The sequence below is a fragment of the Impatiens glandulifera genome, chromosome 6, assembly GCF_907164915.1.
Source record: "Impatiens glandulifera chromosome 6, dImpGla2.1, whole genome shotgun sequence".
NCBI lineage: Eukaryota > Viridiplantae > Streptophyta > Magnoliopsida > Ericales > Balsaminaceae > Impatiens > Impatiens glandulifera.
The window spans coordinates 663760-682567 of NC_061867.1; the positions used below are offsets into that span (position 1 = coordinate 663760).

The 18808-nt window shown below is 29.2% G+C and overlaps 2 protein-coding genes and 1 non-coding gene across 3 annotated transcripts; 1 reads left to right on the top strand and 2 right to left on the bottom strand.

Annotated features, from left to right (window-relative positions):
- Window positions 1–45: 45 nt before the first annotated feature.
- TRNAW-CCA lies at window positions 46–117 on the top strand. Its single transcript has one exon. It is a non-coding gene; the product is annotated as a tRNA-Trp (tRNA).
- Window positions 118–646: 529 nt separating this feature from the next.
- Window positions 647–3950, bottom strand: LOC124942183 (serine/threonine-protein kinase SRK2E). Its single transcript, XM_047482641.1, has 9 exons — window positions 3331–3950; window positions 3187–3261; window positions 2997–3098; window positions 2865–2918; window positions 2684–2776; window positions 2437–2529; window positions 2232–2336; window positions 2050–2148; window positions 647–953 (listed from the first exon to the last, which is right to left on the bottom strand). The coding sequence occupies exons 1-9, from the start codon at window positions 3505–3507 to the stop codon at window positions 654–656; spliced, it is 1098 nt and encodes a 365-aa protein (XP_047338597.1). The 5' UTR covers window positions 3508–3950; the 3' UTR covers window positions 647–653.
- Window positions 3951–11888: 7938 nt separating this feature from the next.
- On the bottom strand, window positions 11889–12916 carry LOC124942853. Its single transcript, XM_047483423.1, has one exon. It carries the CDS (start codon window positions 12859–12861, stop codon window positions 11989–11991), a length of 873 nt encoding a protein of 290 aa, XP_047339379.1. The 5' UTR covers window positions 12862–12916; the 3' UTR covers window positions 11889–11988.
- Between the last annotated feature and the right edge of the window lie 5892 nt (window positions 12917–18808).

Sequence of the window (18808 nt, forward strand, 5' to 3'; positions counted from 1 at the left end):
TTGTTTATTTTTCATTATATATTAATAATTATATAAAAAACAAAAGGATCTGTGGCGCAATGGTAGCGCGTCTGACTCCAGATCAGAAGGTTGCGTGTTCGATTCACGTCAGGTTCAAATTATATTTTTTTTTAATAAAAAATTGCGCAAACGACCCCTCCATATTTTTTGAACGAAAAATACTCCGTCGCGAGACGCAACTGCCATCGTGAGACTCCAACCAATTAGAGTTCCGTCGCAACGCTGCGTCGCTTGACACGACGGGATATTTTCAAAACACATAGGAAGTGGTCATTTCCGTAAATTTTATTTGGAGTGGGTCATTTCTTAAAAACTTTATTAGGTTCATTTCATCAAAATTTCCCTTTTTTTTTAATTTGGCACCTTTTGTTGTCTTTTGAACATGATGGAATACATAACCAAAAAAAAAAAAAAGGAAAATAATCTACCATGGAAAGAGGATATTGGCCTTGAAATATTATTATTATTATACAACAATTTTATTATTCTTAATTATGCCTATTTTTCTTTTACAGAATAAATTTTGAAACAGTACAAAGGCTTCTTTCTCCTTTAAATCTGCATATCATCATTCGTGCATGCCACTATTGTTGAAGGGAATAAATAACCAAGACTAAGAAGATGCCTTTTCTTCACATTGCGTAGACGATCTCACCACTGCTATCCAGATCGAGCTCGGGATCTGTATCGAGATCTTCGTCCATTTCATCGTCAATATCCAGACTGCCGGTTGTTAAATACTGATTCGACCTCTGTGTTCCTGCTGCAGGTATTGTTGCCTCGTTAATTATTTGCATAATTTCCTCCTCGCTTTGTGTCGGTTGATCCGACTCGTCAAATTCGTTATTCAAATTGTTTCTCTCATCTATCAGCTCCGATGGGAGATTCTTTTGAAACCATTCATGGTTTTTTATCTCTGGAATAGTAATCCTCTGTTCAAATAAACGAAATATAATTATTAGATACAATTATCATGGTATTAAAATGTGTATAATTTATTTAATTGCAATTCCACTCTTATGAATCTACCAAATCAAATTTCATGCCAATGTCATTATTCTAATAATTTGTTAATGAGTTGAAATGGTGTATATGTGATTATATGCATGTTTGTTTGTTGTTCAATTGGCATTGTCGCCTTTTCAAATAAAAAGAAAGTAAAAGAAATGCTTGTAGACCGTTTTGTGAAAGAATATAACCACTTCATCTATCAAGATTTTACGTGGTCGATTGAGTCGATTTTAGGATAAATCTAAATATAGACTGATACGTCGTTTATACTCTAGAAAGATGCTACGTATTGAACCTATAAGATAAAGGTTGGTTTGATAACTTTTTAAATATTCAACCTTATATATCTAATATTTCACATTAACATGTTTGAAAACTAATATTAAAACAATTAATCAAACAAAATCAAGTACAAAAACACCACTATAATATCATTTACATTTTTTTAAACAAAAAACGTAAATATCAAATCTATAAGTGTTTCAATTGAATAAAAACAATTAAATTATTTAACAAATATAACATTCAACATCAACTTATTAACAACAAAAAGTCTTTTTTATTCATATACATAGCTCATATTTAAAACATTATTTTATATAATAATAAAAAAATTAATATTTAAAAAATTAAATGTTATGAATGTTAACTAGAAACAAAACTTACAAAAACTACATTATTTTAAATTTGTATTCTACCAATTTTTCCGGTCCATAATTAGTTATTAGATTTTGATTGCAAATCAATTAGATTATTTGAATAGACCCTAAACTCTACATCCAACCATAATAGATCGGTTTTGTTATATAAAAACCCTATATACGGCATATCAAATATTTTTCGATTTGAATGTTCACCATTAGTGTAGACAGCCCTAGTGTAGACAATTAAAAGAGAAAAGAAAATATAAAAAAAATATATAGTTTCAATTTCGCTAGACCAAACATAGAAACCTAAGCAAAATTAAGGTTTAATAATAACTAGAAACAAGCAAGCAAGCAAGAACATAGAACTGACCTTAGAGGGATCAGCTACAAAGATCCTTGAGATAAGATGTCGGCATTCAGGGGATATGTGCACATAATCTGGAATGGAGTATTGAACATTCAAAATTCGCTGCAAGCATTGATGGATGGCTTTCCTTTGTGAGCCCATAATTCGATTTATCAAAATCAATGGTTTAACAAACAAATATTTACCTGTATTGTCTTCCGAAAATTCTTAGGTTCCTCTGGATCCTCAAACGGATATGCACCCACCAACATCACATACAAGGTTACTCCACACGACCACACATCTGCCATCTGCCATCAAGTGAATAACCACAAACTAACAATTAATCAATTTTCATCCTTTGAAAAATACTGAAGAAAAATGCCCCCACCAAATGAGTGTTCGTATTACCTTCCCATCATATTCCTTCTTGAGTAAAACTTCAGGAGCTATATATGCAGGTGTTCCAACAGTCGACTTTGGTTGAGAATGTAATACAGAATTCTGAAATTAAAACTCGAATCAGAACTCAGAACTGTTGTGCAATCACAAATGATTTGATCTAGTTTTAGAACTAATATATCAAGCCAATTATTGTAATTGTTAGAGAATTAAATTCATCATCATCTTCTTCTCTAATTCTACAGCCTAATCATACCTTGGAATATCCAAAATCGCAGATCTTAAGTCGTGGAGCAGTACTTCCATCCAATAATGTGTTCTCCAATTTCAAATCACGGTGGCATACTTGCTTCATAATCATACATGAAAGGAGTATCAACAATCAACAACTATAAATCTAAATCTAAATCTAGGTCAAATAGTAAGTTCAAGAATACCATTGAATGACAGTAACTGACTCCTGATATCAATTGTTGGAAGAAGAAACGTGCCTGTAATTCACACAAACAAATCCATAAAATACATAACAGAGCACACAAATGGTATTACAATTTGATAGGATAGAAAACCTCATCCTCGCTGAAACGTCCTGCATTACATATTCTCTCAAATAACTCTCCTCCAGATGCATATTCCATTACAATCGCCAAATGTGTAGGTGTTAATATGACCTAAAGTATGAAACATAGATTCAGTTTAAAGATCTTGAAAAGCTAGGATTTGAATCAATCAATCAATCAAACAAACAAACAAACAAACCTCTTTGAATCTCACAATATTTGGATGCCTAAGAGATCTATGGTTGATGATTTCTCTCTGCACGTTCTCATCTATCTGCGGTTTTAATCAATAGATTCATGAATAAATACATAGATTAGAGATAATTAGTTATTCTAGACTGACCTTCTCGCCTCTCTCGATATACTTAACGGCGACGAGTTCACCGGTATGTTTATCAGTCATCAACCTAGCGACACCAAAGTTTCCAGCGCCAATATCTCTAACAAGTTCGTAACGATCGCTATCATGCATAATCGGAATATCCATCCCTAAGCCAACCGTCATAGCAACTCGATCCATTCAAACAGTTTAAAAAGAAGAGAAAATCACATTATAATGCTAAAAGGAGTAAAGTCGCCGGCCGAGAGATGAATCGAACTGGCAGTAATTCAGGACGGCAGGACGTGGCGATAGAAGGACCACATGATTAAAGAAGAGAGAGAGAGATATAGAGTTGTTCAGTTGTTAGGTTGGATAGATAGAGACGGAAGAGGAAGATGACTAGCTCGATCAAATCCGTGAATCTTTTACTTACCTTTTGCCAGCAGTCAGCAGTAGATCATTTCTTTATCTTTTAAGAGGACGGTTCGATGATGACGATCATATCATCGCCATGATTCCATGAAACTGCTACTGCTGCTGGCTGATGCTTAGAGATTAGATAGGCTCGTGAAATTGCTACTTTTCTCTCACCTGCCACTGCCAGTTCTATCCTTTTGTCCTTCTCTCTTTCCCGCTTCTCTGTCCTCCATTAGCGTTTTCTGAACTTTTTATTTATTTTTAAAATTGCCATGCTTAGTGATTACTGACTTTTGCGGTATGTGAATAGGTGAAATTACAATTAAGAAATCAAATTTACTAAAATAGCCTTGAGTTTCAATGTAAACTAACTCCATTGATGGGTACGGTTTTCCTTTTGTGAGGTCATTATAGGGATAATGCTTCATCACGTTTTCCCAAAAATATTTACAATCCCATCCTTAAAATAAACTATTTCACCCTTACTTTTGATGGCCTTGTTTGATTTTGGATTATTCTAACAACTAAAAAGAATGAACTAGAATAAAGAATAACAAATAATAAAATATTTCTCTTGTTTTCTTTCTATTCACATTTTATAATTTTTTCAATATATAGCAATATAGTAGTAATATATGATTACATTATTCCCTTTTTCAAATTCCATCCTCTAAAATTCAAACATAAATTTATTTTTAATTTTATCTATCAAATTAATTTATTAACTAAAATAATAAAATATTTTTTTATTTTTATTTTTATTTAAATTTAAATTTTTTATTTTATTTATATATATTAATACTTTTAAGTTTTTTTTCTAAAAAATATTTTATTTAAAATTGTACTTCTCTATTAAATTTTAAAAAAAAAATATATTATTATTATATATATAATAATATATAAATCCATCCAATGTTTTAAAATATATGGTTTGACCTTGTAGATGAATGTTCTGGATTGTGCTTTCAATATGAGTATCTTAGTTCGAAAATTTGACCCGAATATTTCGGATTAATGAATTAGGTTAATTAATGGATTTCTGATCATGATTATGTTAATTTGACCGGACGGAAATGATCATGATTACGTTAATAAATGAATTTCGATTTTTTTTTAAATAACGGGTTTCTTCTTCTTATTATTATTTTAGTTTGTCTTTGAATTTGTGAGTTAATTTTTTAATTTCTGCTAGTTAATTGATTTTTTTTTTCTAATTAAATTTTGAATTTCACTAGGTTAGAAATTGACAAATTAATTGGTTAACTATTTAACTTAACGCAACATTGTTAGATTAAAACTAGCATGTATCCCGTGCATTTGCACGAGTAATAATATAAAAAATCGTGAAAAAAATATTACGGTAAAAATGTTTATGGGCGGGTCAACCACAATCCGATTCAAGTATATATATTTACTCTCACATATATTCAAATTAAACACAACTCTCGACCCGACAAAACAGACACTTTAAAAATTAAACATCATTATATATATATATATATAAATTAGTTACTTAGAAAGTTGAACTTATTATGTTAAAATGTCCCGCGTTTATCAAATTTGGTGTTAAATTTAAAATATAAAGTATTATTATCCTAGTTGATTAAAAAGTTGTACTTATTTTGTTAGGTTGCAAGTTCAAACCATACCTATAGTATTTTTAATTTTATTTTTAACCGTTTTAAGTTATGGGCGGGTCAACCCACAATCCGACCCAAATATCCATTTACTCTCACATGTATATCAAAATTAACCACAACTCTCAACCCGACAATCCAGACACTTTTAAAATTAAGCATCATTATATATATAGATTAGTTAGTTAAAAAGTTGAACTTATATTGTTAAAACGTTCCGCGTTCATCAAATTTGGTGTTAAATTTAAAACATAAAGTGTTATTAGTCTAGTTGGTTAAATAGTTGTACCTATTTTGTTAGGTTACAAGTTAGAACCATACTTATAGTATTTTTAATTTAATTTTTAACTGTTTTAAGTTTATGGGCGGGTCAATTCACAATCCGACTCAAGTATCCATTTACTCTCTCATATATATCCAAATTAACCACGACTCTCGACCCGACAATCCAAACATTTTAAAAATTAAGCATCAATATATATATATATATATATATAGATTTGGTCGGACCGTTATCAACCAAAATTGGAAAAAATTCGGAACGGTTTTTAGAATATTGTATAAATCATATAAAATTTTAAAATTTTAATGTTTAAAATTGTATTTAAATATTGTCATACAAATTATTTAAAGATTTTAACTATTAAATAAATAATTAAATAAATAATTAAATTAAATAGGGCCATTAGCCCAATATTTATCAATAAAAATTAAGTTAATGATAACAGGCTTTTAGTTATGGGCTTACGAAAACATAAAAGTGCGGGCCCAATTATTACGTTCATTTTTTCTTTTCTTTTTTCATCCTCTACTTTACGCGCGAATTTTGCTCAGCAAGTATATCATTCCCCTTCCTCTTACGAAGTTGAAGTTCGTCAAGGTATGAAGAATTTTCTATCTCAATATTCTCTATTTAGAGATCTGAGATTTAGCAAATTCATGATTTCTATCATATATCTTGTCTAGACTTTCATGCTTCTTTGTTTTCATGCATTCAGCAACCGTAATTTTCTTTATCCATCTTCATCATTTCAGTTGATTGATTCAAATAGAAGTTACATTTATGTTTGTGATTGACCTGAGCTTTGATTTATTAGATTATTAGGATTCATGTTTCGAGATACTGAATTTGTTATAGAGATGCAGATCTCATTTAAGACGATGGATCCACATTACGTTTACAAGTTATTTTGAAAGAGTTATCCTTCACAACTAGCTAGGTTTACTGTCGTGAGTTGTTGTAGTCATAGAGATGCAGATCCTCGTGAAACACTATTTGTGACGATGGATCCACTGCCACATTACGTTTACAAGTTATTTTGGAAGTTATTCTTCAATTAGCTAGGTTTACTTTCGTGAATTCTTGTAGTTATAAAGATGTAGATCCTCGTAAAAACACTATTTGTGATGATGAATTCACATTACGTATTATTTTGGAAGTGTATTGTCGTGAATTCTTCTAGTTATAGAGATGTAGATCCTCGTGAAAACACTATTTGTTAGGATGGATCCACATTACATATACAAGTTATTTTGGAACTAGGTTTGCTGAGTGGAGGTTGGGTATTTGAATGTGAAAATCTAATTATGAATGTCAAAATTATTCAAGATAGAAGAAATTGCACTCACTTCACATTATGTTATCATCACATTAGGTTGGGTATTTGAATGTGAAAATCTAATTATGAATGTAAAGACTTCTCTTAACAAAAAAGTTGTTATGAAGAACTCACTGATTAAGAAGATTTTTGACATTATGTTATCATCACCTTGTAATTTGTCAGCTATATGGTTGGTGTGAAAATACACTATACTTTGATTGGAAACTTGAAACCCTAATTGGAGAAACTTTTGAAGGTGAAATTTCAGCCATTAGTTGATCTTTCTTGGAATTAGATTTTTAAATTTAATCGGACTAAATTCTATAAACAAAATCTACTTGACTACAATGATAATATTATAAAGCAAGCAAAATCAACCTAGGTCACTTATTTTGAGTCACCCAGACTACAACCCAGATAGCTTGATAAGATAAATCGACTTTCATCCCAAGGCCTTTCTTTCGATGATTAGTTTTAGATTGATTAGCTTAAGCATTTTATATATAACTTATATAACTTTCTAAATAATGAGATAATGACTGGTTATTTGACCTCAATTTGTGTTTCAATGATTCTATAGAAAGTTTTTAAACTTATTAGAAGGCAATAATGTGTTATTATTTTTGTGGTTAAAGGAAAAGAGAGATGATAATGGTTATATGCAATTGCATTAATTTTACTGATCCATTTTCTTCCGCGTCATCAATGGCTGCGGTTGGGACCTCAACCTGGCATACATATGGCCCTGCTATGCTTTTCCACAACATTTCATACCTTAAGTCAAATGTCACTGCTCCCTCTGACAAGTAAGTCAACATATTATTACTCATCTCTATCATTAATGCATGCCTAGATTAGTTCTTATTTAGTGCTGGTTTGATTTGGCTTAAGTTGCAATAATGATAATTTAAACCAGAGCAACAAAGATAGTGTAAATTTGTTATCATGAATTGAGTCGAAAATGATGTTATAACACAAGGCCTTGTTCGTTTGGGTTATTTAAATAACCCAACTCACTTAAACTTCTTTTCACTTCCCTTCTCATCAATCAAATCACTCAATTCATTACCCAAAATACTAAAATACCCTTTATTTTAAATTACTATTTATTATTTTATTATTATATATTAATACCATTTAAGTAATTTTACCAAAAATATTCTCGTCTCCTCAAAATCATCATCAATCATTACTCATTTTCCCCCTCTAGGTTATTACAATAACTCCAATCCGAACAAGGCCTAACAGAAGAAATAAAATTCATTTTTCAACTTCACTCATATTTTGTCATATGATTCTCGACACCATTAATGAAACAATATTATTTTTGTTTATCATCTTACATGTTTATAATTAATAGGATATTCATAAAACCTAATAATCCCATAATAAACCATCCTCTTAGAATTGATTTATTTTAGATTATTTGATAATAAATAACTGAAACCCAATATCCATTGGATAAGGAAATCCGGATTCCAAAGACCATCTTATATGATTCCATGTAATTATGACCACACAAATAATAAAGAGAAAACTAGCTAGGGAATGGGTTTGCTTAATTGGTCATGTATTAAATATCTAGAAAAACGTGAATGCCTCATTTTCCATGAATAGTATAAAAAATAAAAAATAATTATAAATAAAAGGTACTCAATATTCAACAATAAAAAAAAACTACCTACTAATCCCATCAAAAGTCTCTATTATGTCTTCAATGTCTCACATGGAAAATCCATAACCCAAAGTTGAAATTTTTGGTAGAATATTTTGGGTTGAATTAAACTATCTTATCTGAACTACCTGAAGAAAAAAATATAAGATCTTTTTAAAATTAGTGTTATTTATTTGATTTGTGGTTATAAAAAAATGTGTTATTGAGTAAAAAACTTAAAACAAGTATTTATATTTAATAATAAATTAGTTATTGATTGATTAAGCAATATGCAATTCTATAACTCTGAGGTGTTGGATCACATATCTCTTTTTTAAGCTTTTTATGAATATATTAAAAACCACTACTTTAATTATTAATAGAAATTGATCTTTAAACTTTGTTTTAATTAAATTTATACTTACAAAATAAACATTTCTTAAACTAATATTATTTTTAGTTAGCTTTAATTCAATAAAGGTTATAATAAAAATGTAATGATATATTTTATAATTTAATCATTACTTAATACTTAGTAAATGAATATCACTTCAATAAACTTATTTGCTAATTTTTTATTTATTTATATAAATATATCTTTTAATTTTATTTATTATTATAACTAAATTACAGTTGGAAAAGATATTATTGAAATTAGTGAAGACAGAATATTTAATTTATATAGTTACTTTCATACCTTTAAAGCTTAAATAACAATATTTAATTAAAATAATATATTTGGATTAAAAGTATTTACAAACTCAACATTAATTTATAAAATAGTAAAACTGGTTACACAACTCATATCCATGTCACTCTACCTAATTGAGTTATTTCTCCCTCGTTGTTCATAGCTGGAAATAAAGGAAAATTGTTTGTAAGAAAAGATTCAAACACTTTAGATTTGTATAAATTGAATATGAGTTAGTAATTTAATTCACTTTATTAGTTAATTGTTCAATAGTACATAAATAAAAACTATTTGTTCAATCTAGTGTAGCACAATATTCACAAAGAAAAAACTCTTAATGTTTAATATAAATCTTAACATAGTCTATTACACACTTGAATGATTTTGAGAATAAAAATTGACGGGACATAAATAATATAAACAAGAAAATAGACTATGTTTATATTATAATAGCTTTACATGTCTATAATTCACAACATTAATGTTTAATCACGTGTGAACATAGTCTATAAAAAAAATTGTGAAAATTTGCGGGACAGAAATAATATAAACAAGAAAATTGACGGGAATGATGTATCATTTCGGAAGAGATTCACTCAAAAATGACACATCATCCCTGTCAACTTTCTTGTTAATATTATTCTCGTTCCAAACCATTTATCTAATTTTAATATGTGTATAACATATGATTCAATCTAAATTATTCAGATTTTCATACAAGGTAATTATCTAGATGTGATTATCTTCTTCTAAAAGCTCTAATAGGGTTATTAGTAACTAATCACACTTTAATTAGACAGCTAATTAAGCTGAAAATCGGGATCTATTGCTTAAAGCTTTGTGGTCCATTTTTTTCTAATCATTACATGCAGTGTACACAGAATTGATAAAACCTTGGAAGAAAATCACAAGTCGAATTTTTTACATTATATTTATTAAATATTCAATAATAAATCATTTATATCATAACTGCTGGCATATATTTTTTTTATAAACACTACTTTTTCGTCCAGCAATGATTTATCAATATATTCCTATGCATTTCTTTAATCCTTGTTCATAATGGATTTGTACTGTAATATATTGATATAAATTTATCTAGCTATAAGTGTACTACTTTATTTTTAGTTTAAAATAACGTAATAAACTATTATACTAGTTTGTTCAAATAAATTATCTAAAATAAATTAAATTAAACTTATATGAGTATTTAGGAAATAAACTAGAGCAAATTAACTGGATAAATTAGATTAATTAAGTGTATCCTATTCAAATAAGTTTATTATATTATCAAAAGTATTTAAACGTTTAATAAATAAGTTTGAACAAATAACTCTAATCAAATTAAATAGCACATAGTTTCACAAACCAAAAATAAATATAGGAATCCAATAAGAAATTCATGAATGTCAATAGGCGTCAAAATCATCCATAAAATCGTGACACAACTCATTTAATTATGCGCTATTTCAACTGGGAAGAAAACTTGCTCTGACTTGAAATTAATTATGGTACCTACCTTGTTTTGACCGAAACGTGTATATGAAAAATGTGCAACTCGATGTATATGGTTTATTTTAAATCATATATTTATATTAAAAATTGTCAAGTATAACTATATAGATATGAAAAATAAAAGTAAAAAAATCACAAACTTTCAAAATAATAGCAAAAACACAACCCACTAAAGTAACTAGTAAGTGTTTCACTTTAATTAGAATATATATATATATATATATATATATATATATATATATATTTATTTTTTTGATTTCCTTAGATTGTTTTGAGACAACCATCATAACTAGGTCAATGGTTGTCATATCTAGTTGGGTGATATTTACTAAATTGTATAATTTCAGATAACACGTAAATGATACATTCAGCCATATATGTTAGTTTTAGAGGCACAAATAAATCAAATCAAACAGAAGAAATTCTGTAAACACTACAACTTGATGAAGAAGGTAGTTAAGAATTTCTCATCTAAATGTGTTATTGGTAATATAAAAATCTCTATGTATATAACTATAATTTGAATAATTCAATAAAAAAAAACAAGAGTGATTACTTTTGTAATCAAACACATTCGAAAGATTTAACTATTTGATACGAAAGATTTAACTATTTGATAGTAATAATGAAAATATAAACAAAAATACTTACAAACAATTAAGCTTAACATAAAATTTAATGTTAACAAGTTGGAAGATAATAAACAATACACTATACCTTTCTATTTGTTTTAAATTTAATATATATTAAGAACAACTTAAATAGAAATGACATGTATTTTTTTTTTCTTTTAGTATTTTTTTCTTTTATATAATAAAAATGAAGGATGAATTTATGACATTTTAATTATTATATAGTTTTTTTTTTTTCATTTTGTCTCTCTTGTATATTATGGATAAATTTAGTTTGGATTTAATATCGAATAAAACGTATTAGTTTTATCCATTTGCTCACCACTAATATTATGTTTACAATTTTTTTCTTTTGTCTATAGTTTCTTATTAAAAAAACATATTTAATATATAGTAGAAGATTTCAATAAAAGTAGGTATAGTTTTAAAATAAATAATATATATTCATCTATTTAAATATTATTACAATTGAATGTTTAATATAAAAAATAATACACAGTAATTATAAAAAGTAATTAAACCCCATAAATAATCAGCCACGTGTTGATAATCCAAAGCTTCCAGCATGTCGATCATGAACGGCTGGATTGAATCCCAAGCAACCACCCAAAAGAGTCTGTTTGTAAGGCAAAAAAGTTCTTCTCTTCATCTCCTCCGACGCCGCTCTATTCGCCGTATAATGAATCTCATGAGCCGACATCGCCGTCGCCGGCCCTCTCTTCGAACTTTCCGACGATCGGAAACTCGAAACCGATTCCGATTCCGTTACCTTCTTCAACAATTCATATTTCTTTAATGGATATTGCTTGAGCTTCCCCATTACTCTTCCTTCTGATGCACTTCGAAATAGTAATATATCTTTCAATCTCCATCCTTTCCATCCCCATTTAGAAGAAGAAGAAGAATCAGTAGTCTTCTCTAATAACATATCAGAGATCCTAAATCGTGGTAGAGATCTACTTCCTCTATACTTCCTTTCTCCTTCTTTCTTTACAAATAAGTTCTCTCTTTCAATTTCAACAGGAGGAGATTCATGTGACTTTTGTAAATCGTCCACCACCTGTTTGAAATTAGGTTTAATTTGACCTCCATGGAAGAGTTCTTCAGCTGAGACTGAATTAATGGATGTGTTATCTAACTGACCGCCGAAATTGAACTCGAATTCATCATCATCATCATCATGATCTTTGGAAATTCTGGGAATTACAGTAGGAGAATCACAAGTACCGGCGGCGGAGAAATGATGAAATTCAGTATAGAAAGCAGAGACGCGAGTGGGGCTGGTGGGGGCGCTATAGAAGAGATTTCCGAATGGTTGAGGACTACCTGGAGCGCTAATGAAAGGGGAAGTTGAAGCGCTGTCAAAATGGAATTCAGTTGACGGCGATGGTGTTATAACTTCCATAATCTTCTTCTTCTTCTCCGGCGAAGCTTGAAAACATTACACAGTAGAGAGAGAAGAGAGAGATCTGATTAACCGCTTGAACAGAGTTGCTGCCTTTTTAACTAGTTGGTTATGGTGGAATGATTACTCTTTTATTTAATTATAATATTTAACTTTAAGAAATGATGGTTGAAATAATTTTGTAAGCTTTTTAATTTTTTTTTTACAAATTATGTATTTATTACGCATAGAAAATTCAACTTTTAATAATAAAAAAATATTTAAAATAAATTATGTATAATTAGTTATTGATAGATTATTTTTTTTAATTTAAAATTTAAATTTAATTAAAATAATATATATTTTTAATTAATAAATTTAATTATATGATAATTATAGTAATAATATATATTTTTAATTAATAAATTTAATTATTTGATTTACTTTATTTTCAAATAATATTATTATGTTTAATAATTTTCAAATAATATTTTAGATTTTTATATTTAAAATAATTTAAAAATGAAATTAAAACCTAATTAAGGGTTAATTATTGTGATAATTAAATTTTAATTAAGGAATTTTTTAAAAATTCTAAAAGAAAAATTTGAGAATAAAATATTGTATTTATTTTACCCAAATTAGACTAAGAATGGGTTAAAAATATTTAACTATGATTTATTCATGATTTTTTTTAATTCATGACTTAAACCAATTAAATAAAATATTTTAAAATTCCAAAAAAATAAATAAAATATGATCATAATTGTTATTATGATTCCAAAAATAATGTTTTTGAAATTTTTGGTGAAAAATGGATTTAAAAAGAATTAAAAAACGATTTTTAATAATTTTTTAAATAAAAATATAATTATATAATCTTGTGTAGCTGAAATTATGTTTAATCTCTCCAACAGGATTCTGGACCATCAGACGAGCGCACAGATCTCATCCAACAACCTAGACGCTTCCACACAACCGGATGTAGAGGAGCTACGTGTGCGCGCCCACACTTATCAACTAACAGAACAGACTAATCCCGTTAGTCAACTAGGCTTACCACTGACGAAACCAGACGGAACTCGGCGTCCTGTTTGGCTCGACTTCTTCGCTGGAATCGCGACCTTGCCGGAATCGCGACCTCACCGACGTCCAACCTTTTAGAAGCTCTAGCTTCCTTCATAGGAGATCAAATCTCTTGATTTTTTCGGCCACGTGCCCCCCTCGTCAGCGCCTACGTTTCCCCCTTATCCTTTAACCTTATCTCACTGTAGATAAGGCTGCCAGCTGATGAATATGATTTTAGGGATAAACTAACAGGAGGTTAAAATTGTCTCAAATTAACCATCCTCAACCGACCATACCCTACTATAAATACCCCCTTTCCCCTCCACTACCAAATCATCAAACAATAACCCATCAATCACCGAATTTCATCACCTGAAATCAAGCTTTGAAGATTCCGGTGGACTGATTTTTGTCAAAACCTGTTTTGACGATCCAAGCTTCAATCCAGGCCCTTAAATAGCTGCCAACACACCCCATGAGTGTTTTCCCACTGTTGATATTCATCCATATCGTTTGTATTCAAATTTTCTTTTGTACCGGTATGATCTTGTTCTTAATGTTGATTATGTAATTTCTTTGTTGAGAATTATTCTATATATCACATATATGATTTATGTTGAAAGAAATTGGATAAAATTCATATGAATCAAAAATTTTAGAAAGTCAAACTTGAAACTGGATTTTTGAAATCTTATATTCTTGAGTTTAATTCGATTTTTTTGGTCAATTAGTTACTATACATGTTTGTAATCATGTTTGAATAATTTCTAAACAACTGTAATTATGTTTTGATCATGTGATTAAACTGAAATTCTAGGAAAAAGTTTGAAAATTTGGATTTTTAAAATTCTGTGTACTTGATTTTAATTTGGATTTGTTGATCCAATTAATTATTATACATGTTTGTTAACATGTTAGGATGAATTCATCACTTTAATTAAAAAAATTATTTTAATGATGTTATGATGTTCTTGTTTTGGTTTAGATCAACTATATTCATCATTTCAAAGTTGATGTAATAAAAATCAGGCCTTGAAATGACATAATTTAAAAGATCCCAAAATTTGACATAGAAATGGTGTTTTAAAATTGATCATTTTAAGGGCTTCAAAATCGTGATTTATGTTAGGGTTTTTGTGCTTCATGATCATATGAACTTACTGAAACTCACGGATCATGATTTCATAATCTCAATCAAAAGTTATGGACTTCTAAAATTTCAGACCAAAATAAAAACACTTGGTCTTAAGGTTTTAGCCTTGCACCAAGAAAACAGACCTAGGACCGTGGGTTAGGTCCGGTGATTTTTTGTCAAGACCGTGGAGTAGGATCGACAATTTTTTCTGCCAAGACCGTGGAGTAGGACCGGTGTTCTTCAGCTAGGATCGTGAAGTAGAACTGCAGACCAAAGTTGAAACGCATCAAACCTCGAGCTTCCTTGCGGTAGTCCCCCATATTGCCACGTGTTTCTTGACACATGCTAAGCTATGAAACGGAACATAGACTGGGGATACCCTTACGACTTTCTTAGCGACTCTATTGGAATGAGTTATAAAGGCTAAGTGAGGGCTCGTCCTATGGTTAGGAAGTTCAGTCCTAGTTCTTGGTCCTTAGGTTAGGAAGCTAGGTCATAGTCTTCGGTCATAAGGTTAGGTTTATCTGTCCTAGTCCTCGATCCTAAGGTTAGAGTGCTCGGTCCTAACCCTCAGTCCTAATGTTAGAGTGATCGGTCTTGGCCCTCGGTCCTACTCCACAGTCCTGGCTAAAGAACACCGGTCCTACTTCACGGTCCTAGCTGAAGAACACTAGTCCTGCTCCACGGTCCTAGTAGAAAAAATCATCCGCCATGCTCCATGGTCCTAGCAGAAAATAATCGGTCCTGACCCACGGTCCTGGGTCTGTTTTCTTGGTCCAAGGCTAAAACCTTAGGACCAAGTATTTTTATTTTGGTCCGAAATTTCAGAAGTTTATAACTTTTGATTGAGATCATGAAATCATGATCCGTGAGTTTCAGTAAGTTCATATGATCATGAAGAACAAAAGCCCTAACATAAATCGCGATTTTGAAGCCCTTGCAAGGATCAATTTTAAAACACTATTTCTAAGTCAAATTTTAGGATATTTTAAATTAGGCTATTTCAAGGACTTGTTTTTATTCCATTAGCTTTGAAATGTTGAATATAGTTGATCTAAACCAAAACAAGAACACCATAACATCATTAAAACAATTTTTGAAAATTTAATCAAAATTCAATTTTTTTCAAAAACTTAATTTTATCAAACATGATCAAAGTGATGAAACAGTTTCTTAGAATTCATCCTAACATATTAATAAACATGTATAACAACTAATTGGATCAACAAATTCATTTTAAAAACAAGAATATATAATTTAAAAATCCAAAATTTCAAACTTTTTCTTCAAATTTCAATTTGATCAAACATGATTACAATTTTTTGAAAATCAATCAAACATGTATAGCAATTATTTGAACCAAAAAATTCGAATTAAACTCAAGAAATAAGATTTCGAAAATTCTGTTTTCAAGTTTGATTATATGAAAATTTTGATTTATATGGATTTGATCCAATTTCTTTTAACAGAAAACATATATGTGATATACATAATGATACTCAATAAAGAAGTTTCATAATCAACGTTAAGAACAAGTTCAACCAAGAAAATTTAAAAAAAATCAAAATTTTCAATCACAAATCGTGATACAAATGATATGGATGCATACCAATAATGGGAGAACACTCATGGGGTGTGTTGGCAATTCAAGAGCCTGGATTGAAGCTTGGATCGTCGACACAGGTTTTGATAAAAACCAGTTCGCTGGAATCTTTAAAGCTTGATTTCAGGTGATGAAATCTGGTGATTGATGGGTTATTGTTTGATGATTTGGTAATGGAGGGGTAACTGGGTATTTATAGTAGGGGAATGTCGGTTGAGGAGGGTTAATTTGAGATAATTTTAACCTTCGACGAGCTTATCCATAAAATTATATCTGGAAACTTGCAACCTTATCTACAACGAGATAATGTTGGAGGATAAGGGGGAAACGTATGCGCTAATGAAGGGGTCACGTGGCCGAAAAAAATCAAGAGATTTGATCGCTTGTTGAGGAAGTTAGAGCTTCTGGAAGGTTGGACGCCGACGAGGTCGTGATTCCAACGAAGAAGACGAGCCAAACGGCGTCGTTTCATGTAACGGGACGCCGAGTTCCGTCTGGTTTCGTTAGTGGTCAACCTGGTTGACTAACGGGATTAGTATGTCTCGTTAGTTGATTTAGTGCAGGCGCGCGCGCGTGGCTTTATTAAATTCGGCTGCGTGGGAGCGTCTAGGCTGTTGGATGAGATTTGGGCGCTCATCTGATGGTCCATAATCCTGTTATAAAGATTAAAAATAATTTCAGCTACACAAGATTATACAATTATATTTTTATTTAAAAAGTTATTAAAAATCGGTTTTTAATCCTTTTTAAATCTATGTTTTCACCAAAAATTTCAAAACAAATATTTCTAAAATCATAATAACATTTATGATTTTATTTTATTTTTTTTTTAGTAATTTTGAGATATTTTATTTAGTTTCTTTAAGCCATAAATTAAATATAATTTATGATTAAATCACAATTAAATATTATTAATCCCTTATTTGGTTTAATTTAGGTAAAATAAATACAATATTTTATTATCAAATTATTTTTATAATTTTAAATTTTTTTCTTAATTAAGGTTTAATTATCATAATAATTAATTTTTAATTAGATTTTAATTCTTTTTTAAAGTTATTTTGAATATAAAAATCTAAAATATTATTTTAATATTATTAAACATAATAATATTATTTAAAAATAGTGTAATTCAAATTTTCTTACGAACCAATATAAATGGATTTTTTAAAACACTCTAAATATAATTTTTTATGTGTTAAATCTGTAATAACTTATTTTTTCATATTTGTTTAAAAAAAAAATTGTTTGAAATTACCATTATGTTCCATCAAATATTGTTTTAATTTTTAATTGATTTTTGATGGATTCTTTTAAAATTATTGGAATATCAATTATTAAATGTATATAGTGGACTATTCAAATAAGTATCAAACCTACCTAATGTATAATACATTCAATCCTATGATGTAATATAATGTTTAATATTAATAAAACAGATTCAATTGAAATGCAATCACTTCTATTATATACTTATGATGAATTAGGTATATCCTCTTCTCTCAAATATCCTTTGCTCTTGTTTCCTCTCACATAGGAAGGGACATTTGTAAGTAGGCAACACTAGTTGGATTAATTATGGCCATGGATGTTTGACTTAGTCAATTGGGCTTATGTTAGGCTAATGTTTGAGATGTTGTATTCATTTAGAGTGGGCCTGTCATTAATATTGAACACAAAATTTCAATTTTGTTTCCTCAAATATTTTGTTTTGAAGGAATATATCTCATTTAAATACAATTTACTTTCTCAAATATTTTGTTTGGAAGGAATATATTTTATTTAAATATTGAGATTATCTCCATAATTTAGTTTTGTGAAAGTGATATTTTTTTGTTTTCAAACAAAGAACACAAAGGTGCACCCTTAATATCTTAAGAGAAAAAATTATAAGTAAATTTCTAGATTCATTAATAATAATTGGTATATTATTTATCTATGGAATGAAAAAGACAATCAATTTCCCAACACAATACAAGCCAATTAATATCCTAAAAACATCTAAATCAATGAAAATGCACTATGAGATTGAAGTTGCGGTAGACACACCACAACAATTCTTTACTGTCACAAATGTAAAACTTTTATATACCACCTTCTTCTTCAATGTCCAATCCACCATCTTAAATTTAAATAAGTTGGACAACTAAACTTAAACTTAT